The sequence below is a fragment of the Microtus ochrogaster genome, chromosome 1 (genome assembly GCF_000317375.1).
Source record: "Microtus ochrogaster isolate Prairie Vole_2 chromosome 1, MicOch1.0, whole genome shotgun sequence".
NCBI classification, from domain to species: Eukaryota; Metazoa; Chordata; class Mammalia; order Rodentia; family Cricetidae; genus Microtus; species Microtus ochrogaster.
This window is the reverse complement of record NC_022009.1, coordinates 21,437,873-21,452,755: the sequence shown is the minus strand read 5'-3', so window position 1 is coordinate 21,452,755 and position 14,883 is coordinate 21,437,873. Positions and strand designations below refer to the sequence as shown.

The window sequence follows — 14,883 nt, the reverse complement described above, 5'->3', positions numbered from 1 at the left end:
AACATACCCAGTTTAAGACTTAGTCCTATTTTTGGCCTATGCTCCTCAGGCTGCTGTTGATCTGGTGAGTTTTCATGAGGAATTATAATACCACAAGGAGACTCATCCCCAGGAGTGTTGGGTGTTGCATTGCCACTGGCAGAGGACACAGATGGAGCAGAGCTGATGGGTCTCAGAGTGGGTTTAAGACAAGGCTTTTGCTCTGGTTCTTCTTCCTCTTCCATAGGCTCCTCTCGTTTTTCTTCTTTTTCTTGCTTTTCTTCTTCTTCCTCCTCTGATTCTGGTTCTTGCTTTATTTGAGGCTGTCTACGCCTCTCAGCCTCTTGTTCCATCTGCAGCCAAAAAAATACTACCTGATTAACCTTAAAAAAAAGACTACTACTATATAACTCTTCCATTTGCTTTACACATCTTACATAAAAGAGCTGATAAAAGATTTACTCGAGATGCTGGAGAGACGGCTCAGAGGTTAAGAGCACTAACTGCTCTTCCAGAGGTTCCAAGTTCAATTCCCAGCAACCACATAGTGGCTCAAAACCATCTATAAGGAGATCTGGTACCCTCTTCTGGCATGGAGGTATACATGCAGGAGAAACATTGTATAGACAATAAACAAATAAATCTTTAAAAAAACAAAAAATAATAATTTTTTTACTTGACCAGTGGGATAAACCTTAATATTAAGTAAGAACTGAGTACTAGGGGGAGAGAGAGAGCTCAGCGGTTAAAAGCATTGGGTGTCTGGCTACAACTATCTATAACTCCAGTTGCAGAGTATTCAACTCAGTAAACAACAAAAAGGGAACAAGGAAGGACATGTTTTTTTTTTTTTTGATGTACGTAACATGTAAAAATACAGAAACATCCTATTGTTACTTAATAGAAGAACTAAAAGTATTTTCAAAACTAATAGTTCTTGGATGCAAAAGTTGAGCATAGTACATCTGCTAACAGTCTGTTCTGCTTAAAAATAGACTACTGGGATAGAGAAACAGCTCAGTGATGAAAAGCATCTGCTGTTCCTTAAGAGGACCCAGGCTCAGTTCTCAGAACCCACATGGTGGCTCCCGACCATCACTCCAATTTCAGAGAATCTAACCTTTGAGGGTATACTAGATAGGAATGTGACATATTTACATATAGGCAAACCAACTAACATAAAATAAAAATAACTAAACCTTTTTTAAAATGATATATTATGAATTGAAAACCTATTTTAGTAAGAAAATACTTCAAACTATAGTTTTATTACCAAAAAAAAATTGTATGGACAACTTTCTATCCAAATTTTATTAAGAAATAGTCGCCAGTAATGGGAGACTTAACTGATGTGTTGACATTTTACAAAGATTTGTGAATTCAAGTCCCGGGAAATATCTCCGTTGGATTAGTGATTGCTCTGAAAGCATGAGGATGGGAGTTTGACTTCTAGTACCAACAACACCCAAACCAAGCCCATGTGCTTGTAATGACAATACTGGAAAGGGGTAGACAGTCTGCTAGCGTAACAATGAGAAACTCTGTCTCAAATAAACCAAGGAAGATCGCTTCTCTGGAATAATACCCAAGACTGGCTTCTGGCTCCCAAATGTACATCACCCCTGAAGTGTCCCCCAACATACACAAATATAGAAAGGTGTAAATTCAGCTCAGCTTGACGACTTTTGCACTAAAAGTAACAGAAGTACTCCTAACCTACTAAATAACAGCACCATTAAGCTCCAAGATCATATTGTATACTCCCTTTATCTACAAACAAAAATATAACATAGCTGACTTTAAAATTTCTAGTGATTTAAAACCAAACAATTTCAAGTGTTGTAATCTCACCCTCTGGAGCTCTGCATCTGGATCCGGATGTCCTTCTGCCAGTAAGCGCTGCCTGATTTCCTCAAGCTCTTCCTTCTCTCTCTTCCTATCTCGTTCATCAGCTTCCATTTCTTTTTCCCTATCACGCAACCGTTTCTGAAGAGCACTCCCCCTAAAAAGTTAAAAGGACTCATTTAATATCATTGCCTAAACACAAAATGTTTAACAGTGCCTTTCTCAATATTAGAAACCACATAACTGAATGCTAAGACTCAAGTGTTCTACAAAGAACTCCCAAGACAGTGTACTCTCTACATTAATGTGTAATATAGTCCTAACCCTAACCAACACGTAAGCACCGAGTTGTCATTTTCTTCTGAAAAATCATTCTAATGTGCCTAAAAGCCAATAGGTAATGTTCCAGGGGAAGACAAGTTTTTGTGTTTTGTTTTTATTTTGTTAATCCGGACAGGGCAGCTCTGTAGCTCCGGAGCCTGTCCTGGAATTCATTATATAGATCAGACTGGCCTTGAACAAACTGCCTCTGGAGTGCTGGGAATAAAGGTGTGTGCCCCACACCACCAGGCTGGAAGACAGTTTTGCTGTACCTATTCCACAGTGAATCCCCAACACTTAAATTGCATTTTTTCAAGTAAGGTATGAAGATAATATAAGAACTTTTGGGGATGACAGTGTAACTCAGACAACTGAGTGAACGCTTAACATGAGAAGTTTTCTGTTCGACCAAAATGAGTGGATATGACACACATGATTTTAATCCCAATCTGTAGGACAAGGCAGGAAGTTATAAATTAAAAAACAGACTGCACACATCCAGTAAATACAAAGTGGTTCAATTCATAACTTCACAGTAATGTACCAATATAGAGATGGTAGGTGGGGAGCAGATGGGAAACTTTTGAAACACAGAAGACAAATTTCCAAACAATTTAAACAGTTTTTTCAAACGACCCTCTATCATAGGCTTCTCTCTAAAGACACATGGGATTATTGATTCTAAACCTAAACACACCTGCTAGCCTCGTACTCACAAACAGCACATAAGTTTATACTTGCTTACCTATAGTACTTCGGATCATCTCTATCATCATCATAGTCTTCTAAAAATTCTTTTAGTCGTTTAGCCTCTTTAGCCTTTGTAAAAATAAAGGACAAAGTATGGTTAAGAGTTAGAATCCTTCCTTCCTTTAGGAAAATATTTTTCCTCAACATCTATATTACTTAAAATTTTAATACTTCTCATTTATTCACATAGAAATGGGTATCAAATTAAAATTTTAAGTAAGTCAGCTTTAGGATATATCTGAGATGCGAAAAAGTCCACATACATAATATGCTAAACAAATAACCTGTAAATATAATTTTTAAATACACTCCCAATGAAACCTGAAAACATTAAAAAGCAATACAATATAATATTATTAAATGATATTGGCAGGCAAAAGTATCTTAATATTCCATAGGGTAGATAAAACTACAAGTGATTTAAGTAAAATTCAAGATTTAGATTTAAGCCGGGCGGTGGTGGCGCACGCCTTTAATCCCAGCACTCGGGAGGCAGAGGCGGGTGGATCTCTGTGAGTTCGAGACCAGCCTGGTCTACAAGAGCTAGTTCCAGGACAGGCTCCAAAACCACAGAGAAACCCTGTCTCGAAAAACCAAAAAAAAAAAAAAAAAGATTTAGATTTAAATAATGTCCACATTGTAAAGATAGATTTCACATCTCTATGTAAAGCCGATAATAGTTTCTGACTTAACAATTTAATACCTTTCAGCAATCATGATGTAAAGTCCTGTAACAGACATCCATAGGAATCATCTATCTATTCCTTAGTAACTACTCCCTGAGGCACAATGAGCCTTCTTCTGTAGTACTTCCAAAATACTGGGAATAAAACTCTTTCATATCTCAAATTTTCTCTACACTTGTTTCAAAATTATGAACAAACACTTCTGTATGGTCCAGCCCAAGGCACTAGGCTGGGATATGATAAGGAGAGGTATGTTGACAATAACAGTAATCTTATGTATCTTCAAATATTCAAAGTACAGCTATGTAGGACAGGCGACATAGAAGCACACAGAAACACAATGAAATTTACTACTCAGGGAAACGTTCACTTGTACTGAATATATCTGTTACTTAAAAATAAAAAAATACTTAACAGCAATTTCAGAAACAATGTCTTTTTTTTCTTTTTAACAATGTTTTTTGTAAAGAAAATATTTCTCTAAAGGTTTCAGATTTGTTCACAGCAAGCACAATATTGTCTGTTTTTCCAACTAATCCCATCTCTTATCTTTTTTTTTTTCTATCATAGATAGGGTTTGTGTAGCCCTGGCTGTCCTGAAACAAGCTCTGTAGACCAGGCTGGCCTCTTACTCAGAGATCTACCTGCCTCTGCCTCTTAAGTACAGGAACTAAAGGTGTGTGCCACCATACCCTGCATAACACAACACATAGAATATACTATTGAAGCAACTTTTTATCACTACTCTCAACAAATTGTTCATGCTTAACAATTATCAGTGTAAATACAACAAAACTAAATTTATGACCATATAAAGAGACTATAGTAGCAAGAAAACTACTTGATAAATGCTAAATATACTTCTGCTTAAAAGAGTGCCAAGAGGAACTAGAGCTGGCTTATCACTGAAGAGCACCCACTGAAGAGCTCTTCACTTGTCAACACCCACATGGTAGCTCACATTTCTAGTTCATATCCAGTTCTAGAGGATGATACCCTCAGAATACATACATGCAGAAAAAACACCAGTGAAATAATAAATAAATCATTAAAAAACAATATAAACCTGTTCCCTCCAAACAAACCAGACATCTACACTAACTAATTCAACAATTTTGCAGAACTATTTAAAAGAAAAAATTTATGGCAGTAAGTTTTTGTGTATGTGCCTGTGGATGCCATAACACAGATATGGATGTCAAGGTACAAATTGTGGGTGACAGTTTTCTCTCAACCAAGAGGTATTTGCAGTCTAAACTTTAGGGTGGTAGTTGGAGCCAATTCTCCAAGATGAGGAATCTTGTCATCTCAGCAAGTTTTTAAAATCTTAACCAAACGACATCAAATTAATTCTAAGTTTCTATAACCCACTATAGCAGATTGATATTATACTACATATCATTAGTGGGCAGCAAAATTTTTGAAAAGTAGGAGGAGATGTGTACTGAGTCTATCTCAAAGCTGTTTGAAATGAGAAATCCAGGTGATCTGTATGAGTCGAGTCAAGGCCAACCTGATCTACATCATTAATTCCAGGGCATCCAAAGCTACAGTGATAACCATATTAAAAAGCCGAAACAAAAATTATTAACTGAGAAGCTGTCATATATATAATATTTTCTGTGTTAAATTCAAATATTTTTAACTTGACAAAACACCTTTTTACACCTAAAACCTCACCATTTCTCTTCTTCTTTCTTCTTCTCTTTCCGCCTCTTTTTCATATTCTCTGGTTTTCTTTCGTTCTCTGATTTCCCAATTCTTAAGGCGCTAATAGAAAAAAAGTTTCAAAACTTTAAAATTTCACACAGGACTCTATAAAACATGGCCACCAGCCTATGTGAGTGTAACACACTTCACAAGGAAAGGCATTTCCTCAGGTTACCTCTTGATAAGCAGCCTCTTTCTCTCGCAATTTGCGTTCAAGTTTTCTTCGTTCATATGCGTCTTCTTCATCCTCTTCCCTGTCTCTCTTCTTGTCTTTCTCTCTTTCACGTTCCCGTTCTCTTTCTCTTTCTCTCTCTCGCTCTCGTTCTCTTTCTCGCTCCCGTTCTCGCTCTCTCTCTCGTTCCCTCTCCCGTTCCCTTTCACGATCTCTGCTTTTTTCTCTTTGGAAATAAAACATTAAATATTTTTTTATTGCTCTATTCTCTTTCTTTAGGAACCAAGGGAAGCTGTAATATACATTACAAATCAATATATATAATCAAGTCAGACTTTAAAATTAATTTTAGAGAACTGTAAATGTCTCTATACTGAAAGGTACAAATTCAGGTGAAGTAACTGTCTAAAATGAACAAGGTCCAGCATTTTAATCCCAATGTTGGAATTAAACAAAAACACAGATTCTAATTCTAACTACTAATTCTAAATTGCATTCAAGTCAGTCCTAGTAATTTACTCACATGTCAGAAAATAAACTTAAGCTTACATAAAATAAACATAAGATTACATGAAAAAAAAAGAGGTATTAATTCTGGCTAATTATATGCTGGGATACATAATTATACACAAAAAAATAGAGCACTGTCACGCATGGTGGTAAACACTATTAAACCTAATGTCTGGGAGGAAGAGGCCAGCTGACCTCTTTTAGCTTAAAGACATCTCAGTTGTCTACATTGAGTTACAGGACAGGCAGAGCTACATAATAGGTATCAGCCTTTAAAATTAAAAAAGGGATGTCCAATTGGTGGTGTACACCTTTAATGCCATCATTTGGGAGACAGAGGCTGGGTGGGAGATGAGGGGATGTCTGTGAGTTAGAGGCCAGGTAGGTCTAGAAAGTGAGTTCCAGGACAGCCAGAGCACAGAGAAATGTTGTCGTCGTGACCCCCCCCCCCACAATAAGGGAATGAAAACATGAAGAAGAAAAAACGAAGTATGAAAAGCTAGTAAACGTATTAAAAAGCCAATCTAGAGTCAGGCAAAGTATGCCTGTTATTACAGTATTTGGGAGGGAATATGGAAAAAGTTTAAGGCTATCTTTACCTACATAGAAAGAGACCACCCTGAGAAACGTGAGACAGTCAGAAATTTTTGTTGTTAATACTACATTACTAGCAATCAAGGAATATGATGCTGGCAAACACATAGAAAGAAAATTTTGGCATGCTGTATGTATCAAGTGCCTATAATTTCAGCTCCAGGGATTCACCTCTCTAGTTGTAGTATACCACATTTGCATGCATACTGATAAACAAACATACACAACTAAAACTAAACCTTAAAAAAAAGTCACACTGCAAAATACATCACAATACCCAGAGATAAATAAATACACGTGTGTGTATTTGAGACAATTATGTTACTAATGGACATTGTTATTTGTGCATGTCTTTTTAAAGATGTATTTATTATGTATAGTGTTCTGCCTGCATGTATGCCTGGCAGGCCAGAAGCCAGCACTAGATTTCAGGATTGCTGGATGACAAGATAGTGCTGTTAACTGTTAACCCCTGAGCCATCGCAGCAGCCCTTGTATGTGTGTGTGTGTGTGTGTGTGTGTGTGTGTATATATTTTTTTTTTGACTACAGTCTTAACTGTCTAAGACTTGCTACCAGGCTGGCCTCTAAAAGTGCTGGAATGAAAGATGTGCACCACCAGGTATGATTTTGAAAAATAATTTTTAAAAAGAAATTGTGTAATTTCAGAGAATGCCAAATTCTCATTAAGGGAGGGCTGTAACGACAAGAGAGAAAGAGAAAATATAAAATATACTATGCATCTAGATAGTGGCATTATTAGGAGGTGTGACCTTGTTAGAGAAAGTGTCACTGTAGGGGTGGGCTTTTCTATGTTCAAACTACAACCCCCAACCACCTACAATTCACTTCCTGTTGCCTGGGGACCAGAGATAGAAATCTCAGCTCCTTCTCCATCACTTCGCCTGCCTGCACACCACTATATCCCACCATAATGGTAATAGACTAAACCTCTAAAACAGTAAGCCAGCCCCAATGAAATGTTCTACTTTATAAGAAATGCTGTGGTCGTGGTGTCTCTTCATAGCAACAGAAATCCTAAATAAACTCTTTGAAAATTTACTTTTGGTCATGGTATCTAAGTAGGCTTTAAGCTACATTGCCACAAGTAACATGTATTTCAACAATGATTGAAAAACCTGAGTTTTCCTATCTTCTCAATCACTGTTCTTTTTTTATCTTGCTCTAAAAATTATAAATTACCAAAAGTTTTAAAAGACCACCTTAAAGGGTGAAATTACTAAATCAGATGGATAAATGGACATAGGGACAAAGAAACACACACCTGCTTCTAAAAACAATACTGGTAGAATTGACTTCTGAATGTTAATAGAAAAACAGTCTACCAACTCAAAGATATAATGGAACTATTTCTTTCTTAATACTTAGGTAACAAGTATTAAGTAACAGGTTTTTAAAAACTGGCCCGAGAGAAAGAGTAACTACAGAGAAGAAAACTGTTGCTGTTGCTGGGAATGTAGCTCAGCAGGAGAGTGCTTGCCCTGTGCCCAAACATCCTATCTCGCATGATGGGACAAGTCCATAAGGCCTCCAGCACATACAAAGCTTAGCAAAGGATGAATTCACAATCACCCTAGGTTACATAGGAAATTCCAGGCTACCTGATGCACAAAGAGCTCACCTCAAAAACAAAATATAGGACTGGCGAGGTATCATAACAGCTAAGAGCACTTGTTGCACGTCCTTAAGAGCCAGGACCAAGCCGCATGGTGGTGGCGCACGCCTTTAATCCCAGCACTCGGGAGGCAGAGGCAGGCGGATCTCTGTGAGTTCGAGGCCAGCCTGGTCTACAGAGTGCCAGGACAGGATCCAAAGCTACAGAGAAACCCTGGCTCGGGAAGAAAAAAAAAAAAGGAGCCAGGACCAACCAATATGGTGGCTCACAACTATAGTTTCAGGTGATCTAACAACCCCTTCGTGCACATACATGATACATGTATATACATGCAGACAAAACACAAAAATAATGTACGACTCTATGATGGTGCACACCATTAATCCCTGCACTCAGGAGACAGAAACAGGAGAAGCTCTTTTGTGTTCCACGTTAAATTCCACACCACCAGAGGTACACTGAGAAAACTTTCTCCCACCCCTCCAAAAAACAGAAAAAATACTGTTACTTTCACCTGTCAATAATATTATTTTGTATACAAATAGGCAGGATATGAAAAAATTAAATGAAAATGGTATCAATGGCAATCTTTTAATTCATTTACATTATCAAAAAAATCAATTATATATAAACAATCAATTGTATATATAGTCTTCCTACCTTGATCGACTCCGATCCTTATTTCGATCTGAGCTCCTTTCTCGATCACGGTCCCGATCTCTCTCTCGATCTCGGTCTCTCTCTTTTGTGCGGTCACGGTCCCTATCCCGTTCTCGTTCCCGCTCCCGTTCTTTTTCCTTTTCTCGTTCACGTTCTCTTTCCCTTTCTCGTTCCCGTTCTCGCCTTTCTCGTTCCCTTTCACGTTCCCTCTCTCTTTCTCTCCGTTCTTTCTCAATTTCCTGTCTTTCTTTTTCTTTTTTGCCTTTCTCTTCTTCCAGTTTCTAGAAACCAATAAAAGTACTTTTAGAGTTAGTTTTGTGGCTCCAGTATTTATAATTTCCCCGGCGCAATGCCCAATACTGGTAAGAAAAGCATCAAACCACCAAGGCTTTAAATACTTGTGGCTTTATTTGACAAATTAAAACAATCAGAATGCCAGATTTTGTGCAAAATCATATGCTCTACACAAACCAAAAATCTCCAATCTTGGGTTGGGGAAACTTGAGCGGCTGATCACTAACTACACAATTTCTAAAATAACCATGAAGAATGTGGTTTCTAGTAATTCCTAAAAAGACAATTGGCTAAAGTTTAATTCTGCTTATTATGAATATCTCTAAGTCAGTGGAACAGTGATAGTATTTAGAACCCTAGATGGCTCACTACTTGAAGATTACTTGCTGAAGGTTTTTAAGTAGAGGTGGAAAACATTCAACTCACTATACAGCAATCTTCTGCACTCTAGGCTTCCCACCCTCCACAAGAAGCAGAAGCTGAATTCAGTCAGAAATTTTTTCTTTACCATGGAAATATGTATTCCCACCATTACAAAAAGGATGGTCCACCAAATACAGAAACTTTGAAAACCACTCACTTCAAGCAATGTGTACATAATTGCAACATTTTAATTTAAAAGTTAAAAGCAGTACAGTTATGCCCACCATTATTCCTATAAGACAATAAAAAATATATTTACAATGACAAATCCACCCTTGCAAGGATCTTATGTTAACTTACAGATGTTGTGCTAGGACATGGACCGCCAACACTGGATTAACCTTGCCTACAAGCTATGTTTCTGGGAGGAAGAGCAAGTACATGGTTCACAAATAAACCAAATAACAGTCAGACCAAGTGTGTATCCCTGAAAGATTACCAGTGTACCACAAGATTTCTATACAAACTAAGGGGAAAAAAGAAAACACAACAAAAACCCCAATCAAGTAAAACAAAATGAAAACAAAACACATTTATTCCTGAATTCTACGTTTAATTGCACAGAAACGAAATTTAAACTGCAACAATAAAATCTGCATTTTTCTTTTTCTCAGTCATGTAAAGCATTTAAAACTTTAAAAAGCAGTCTTACCTGTCAGGTACTTTTTGTCTTGCTCACGGACAAAAGAACTGATAGAGGATTATGAGAGAAAAGCTAGTGTATGAGGCATCAATATATTCAGCTGCTGAACTAAGTTAGCGTACAGGCAGAGCCAATACTGAATACATTGAAATTAGAAAGGGAAGATAGGAGACATGGAGAGAGAGAGGTCAGAAACTGAAAAGTACTACAGGGGCAATTTCTAATTTCTGAAGATTCCTAATGTAATTCAAAATTTGTATTTTAAAATGAATCTAGACTACATAAGACTTACCTCAGTATCATACATTTAAGAAACTTATTTTGGAGAAAATATATACTTACAGATTTTTAATTTCTTTTGTAAAAGTCCTCAATTTTTTCACTCCTGTTTTTTACTATGCTACCTTATCTCTGATGTAAAAAAAAATCTTTCACAACTCACTTTAAAGTCCTAATTGCTCTATGTAAGCAAAAGTGAGAAAATCAAGTCCATAACAAATGCATTCTAAAGTTATTTATATATTCAATATGTGTATGCACACAAGCAGATTTATAGCATATATGCATGTATGTTAAGAAATATTCAAGAAAGAAATGAAATGATTCCTTAAAAATTAAGTAATGAAGAGAAAAGGAAAGAGGTTAAAAAAGAAAAAGAAAAAAAAAATCAAAAATCTTACCTTATTCTCTCTTCAGACTCATCCGTGCTGTAAATGGACGCCCCCTGCCACGCTGATACCCTGACATTCTGTGGTTATTTAATAAACTCATACCAAAACATGCAAAGGTTCACTGAGCTCATTTTTTACTAAGAATTCAAATATCCCCTTAACCACACCACCCAAAGAGAAGCAATTTGATTTTTTCTCTTTTGATCTTTAGGAACATTCCCCTCAGTAAAACAGTATTAAGGCAGTGAAATGCCTGACAGACCCTTAAAATGCTGAAGTAATATCTTCTCAATTAAAAATTTTTACAAAGTTGATTTCCTCATAATTTACCAATAACATGAGAAGGTTTAAAATAAACAAATAAAAATAGAAGGGGTAAACCACACACACAACTGTATACCATTTTTAAGCTTACTCGGCCTTGAATTGGAATACTGAACATATATAGAAGTATTCTGCAATGACAATGCACAAACCACCATTGTAACTCTCAAGTTGTGGGAGTTACAGTTGTGCTTTTAGACACATTTACTTCCAGAAAAAAGCACCGTTGTGAGCTATGGTTGGGCAACTGGACATTAAGTGTTCAGCAGCATTTAATCATTAGCATTAATTATCAACTTGGGATTCTGAAACCATTAAGACTCAATATAGAGAAAATGAACACTTAACACCACTGAGTTATGTTATGTATCTCTCAATCTAGTCAGAACCAGTAAGATCTCATTACTTCAATCAAAATACATCTCATGCATTTTGCATTTCACCATCCAAAAGCACCACCTTCAATACCAGCCAACATTCACAGAGGTACTGTCATTGAGAGAAGCTTTAAATAGGCAAAACTCGTGAGTGGGATTTACTGTACACAAATACCAATTTCCAAGCCAGTTACCCCTTTGCATATTTTTCTGAGGGGGCATCCATAAATATAATAAAAACAGAAGCTCATACTTACATCCTATTCCTTGTTACTTTCCAAGCTGAGAGTTTCATCTTGCATTAGTCACCATATGATCTCTATCATAATGGTGGGGGGTCAATGAATAGATTAGCTTTATGGGAATTTACAGTTCTTCCATGCATCTATAATTTGGTAAGTCTGGTAATCACTGACCTACTTTTTAAAATCTCCCCCACTCAAACTTAAATCTACACAAATATAAAACCTTAAATTTTAATCTCAGCTCTTTAAAAAGAAGTTTTCCTAAGATTAAAGAACTGCCCACAAAAATAAACTAAATTGTATGTATGGTATCCTGCTGCCCCCTGAATATAGTTAAATCTGACCTTGACGTCTATGTTGAAATCTATGAATTAACTTGTTCTTTTAAAGTGAGATGACTGTTGAGTAGTCAGTGACTGGAAAAAATTAAGTAATGACCACTTTTAAATGTGGTGCTTGTCTTCTTTTGTTTCTACCTCAGTAATAACTAAGCCTTACAAGGCAATAAATTATACTCTAATAATGTAAAGTTGATTTTCTTGTCTGTTTGCTTTGGATTCTGTAAAAAGTCTAGATTGGTATCAAGTGAAAATATAAGAATACTACCTTATGTGTGTCTCTGAATTTGCTGATCTCTCGGGATATCAAGTCTCTTTTGTCTTCTTCCATTTCTATAGCATTTATATCCTCCTAAAAATAAGGAAACAGAAAGGAATGAATATACATTAATATAAAATGATTCAGTATTTTGTACAAGTATTACAAAATGGACTAAAAAACACCAGCTTGACAGTAAAATTTAATGTAATACGATAAAAAAAATAGTAAAAAGCACAAATCTGGCAATTAGTAGCACACACATAAAATCAAAATGTACGTTTTAAACGAACCTTGGTGATGAGTGGGTAAGGGATCAATGGGGCCACTGGAAATCTACGGAAAATCTGCAGAGAAACCCACAAAGATTTTTTTAAAAACATTATGTTTTTATTATTAGAATATTTTTATTTATTTATGTTTATAATTTTTTATTTATTAAAAACATCATGCTGTAATTCAACTTACTACATACTTACACTGGAACCATTACTTGTGATATTTTGATTTCAAATTATTAGTAAAAATTATTTCCTTATCTTTAAAACCTCCTCTGACGAGGGCAGGGAGAAAAATGTCTTAAGAAGAACTGGACTGGCCAAGTGGTGGTAGTATACGCCTGTAATCCCAAAGCTCGGAAGGCAGAAGCAGGCTGGCTGATCTTTGTGAGTTCGAAAGCCAGCATGGAGAGAGGACTCAGAGTTTAAGAGCACTGTTGCTCTTCCAGAACTCCTGAGTTCAATTCCCAGCAACCACATGGAGGCTCACAGCCATCTGTAATGGGATCTGATGCCCTTTCCTGGCATGCAGGCACATAGTAGGAAGAAGATTACACATGTAATAAAGAAATAATAATTTTAAAAAAATGAGTTCCAAGACAGCCAGAGATCTAACACAGAGAAACATTATCTCACAATACTAGGAAAGAAAAAAAAGGGGGGGGGGGGAGCAAGACTGTTCCGATATCTCTAAGCTGTAGAAAACAACCATACTTAATATTAATATTTGCCACTTGATATGTATTTGAATGCACAAAAGAAAATTTGTCTACCACATAAAAAGATCTGCCTATAATTCTTACCAAAGAACAGTATTTCTTTAACTTGTTCTCACTTATCCATTGTTTTTCTCCTTCCACATCAATAGAGGAAGTTCTATTTTACCTAATACCTAACAAACTCTACAAACTCTTTCCCAATAGACATACTAAGTAGACCCCCATTTATGATCAAATGAAATATTAAATAAGTGTATCTAGCAAAAAATAAAACTTAAAAGTCCCCAAAAAAAACCTACTGAAACCCAAAATAGAACCGTTCCCTATCCCTAAATAATCAATATATACAGTTATAGCATTTTTCATGATACAAACAACCCCAGAGTTTCTGAAGAAACACCGTAATTTTTCAGAAAAATAAATATTAGAAATGACTGTGTTGTCAGAACACATACGTCCTCCTTCTTTTCCTTCTTCTTCTTCCTGGGGTGAGAGTCAGACTCCTGTGAGGGTGCATTCAGCTCACTGGAGTATTCACGTATTAAAACTTCAATTGCCCCTTTAATCATCTGGTCTCTTCTCTTTGTTTCTTCATCTAAGGCTTCTTCATCATCATTAGTAACAGTTTCTGGTCTTGCATTCTTAAAAAACCAAGACAAATTTGGGGAGAATGGAAAAAAATCATTGCAAAGAATATGAATAGGCTAAACAAAGAAAAATATTCAATAGCTATATCTACAAAATGTAAACACTAAAAAGGTTATATGCTGAAAATGATGGCTTCTTTCCCCACATATGCTTTTATATATTATTAAATCTTTTAAAAAAATCCTATGTGTATATATGTGTGTGTCCTATGGCATACATGTGGAAGTCAAGAGGATAACTTGAATGTTGGTTCAAGATCTCAGAAATCAAAATTGGATGGTCAAGTCTAGCAGTAAAGTCCCTTTACCTAATCAGCTACCTCAGCAGCCTGGATTCTACAGTTTACATGGTGTAGTAAATACATATACCTAGCTAGGAATGAAGGTTCACCCCTTTAATCACAGTACCCAGAATGAAGAGGCCAGTGATCTCTGTGAGTTCAAAGTCAGACTTATCTGTATACAGGTCCAGAACAACCAAAGCTACAGAGTGAAACCATGTCTCCACATGTTCTATACACCATATACACTTCTTTCTCCTAAGTCACACATGCAATATCATTAATAATGAATCAAAACCTAGCCAGGAATGATGAAGTATATCTTTAATCTCAGCAACCAGGAGGCAGAGGCAAGTGCATATCCAACTTCAAGAATCAAGTTCCAGGACAGCTAGGGCTATACAAAAAAAAAGTCTCGCCGGGCGGTGGTGGCGTACACCTTTAATCCCAGCACTCGGGAGGCAGAGGCAGGCGGATCTCTGTGAGTTCGAGACCAGCCTGGTCTACAAGAGCTAGTTCCAG

At 36.5% G+C, this 14,883-nt stretch overlaps 1 protein-coding gene across 1 annotated transcript in view; it reads right to left on the bottom strand.

Annotated features, from left to right (window-relative positions):
* Rbm25 (RNA binding motif protein 25) overlaps positions 1-14,883 on the bottom strand; it is a 42,104-nt gene that overhangs the window by 8,938 nt on the left and 18,283 nt on the right. The window contains exons 7-15 of the mRNA XM_013349009.2: positions 13,889-14,074; positions 12,730-12,783; positions 12,446-12,529; positions 8,863-9,143; positions 5,467-5,689; positions 5,262-5,351; positions 2,891-2,964; positions 1,831-1,981; positions 8-332 (exon numbers count right to left, since the gene is read on the bottom strand). Coding sequence (XP_013204463.1) covers positions 8-332; positions 1,831-1,981; positions 2,891-2,964; positions 5,262-5,351; positions 5,467-5,689; positions 8,863-9,143; positions 12,446-12,529; positions 12,730-12,783; positions 13,889-14,074 — 1,468 coding nt within the window. The remainder of the gene's footprint in view (positions 1-7; positions 333-1,830; positions 1,982-2,890; positions 2,965-5,261; positions 5,352-5,466; positions 5,690-8,862; positions 9,144-12,445; positions 12,530-12,729; positions 12,784-13,888; positions 14,075-14,883) is intronic.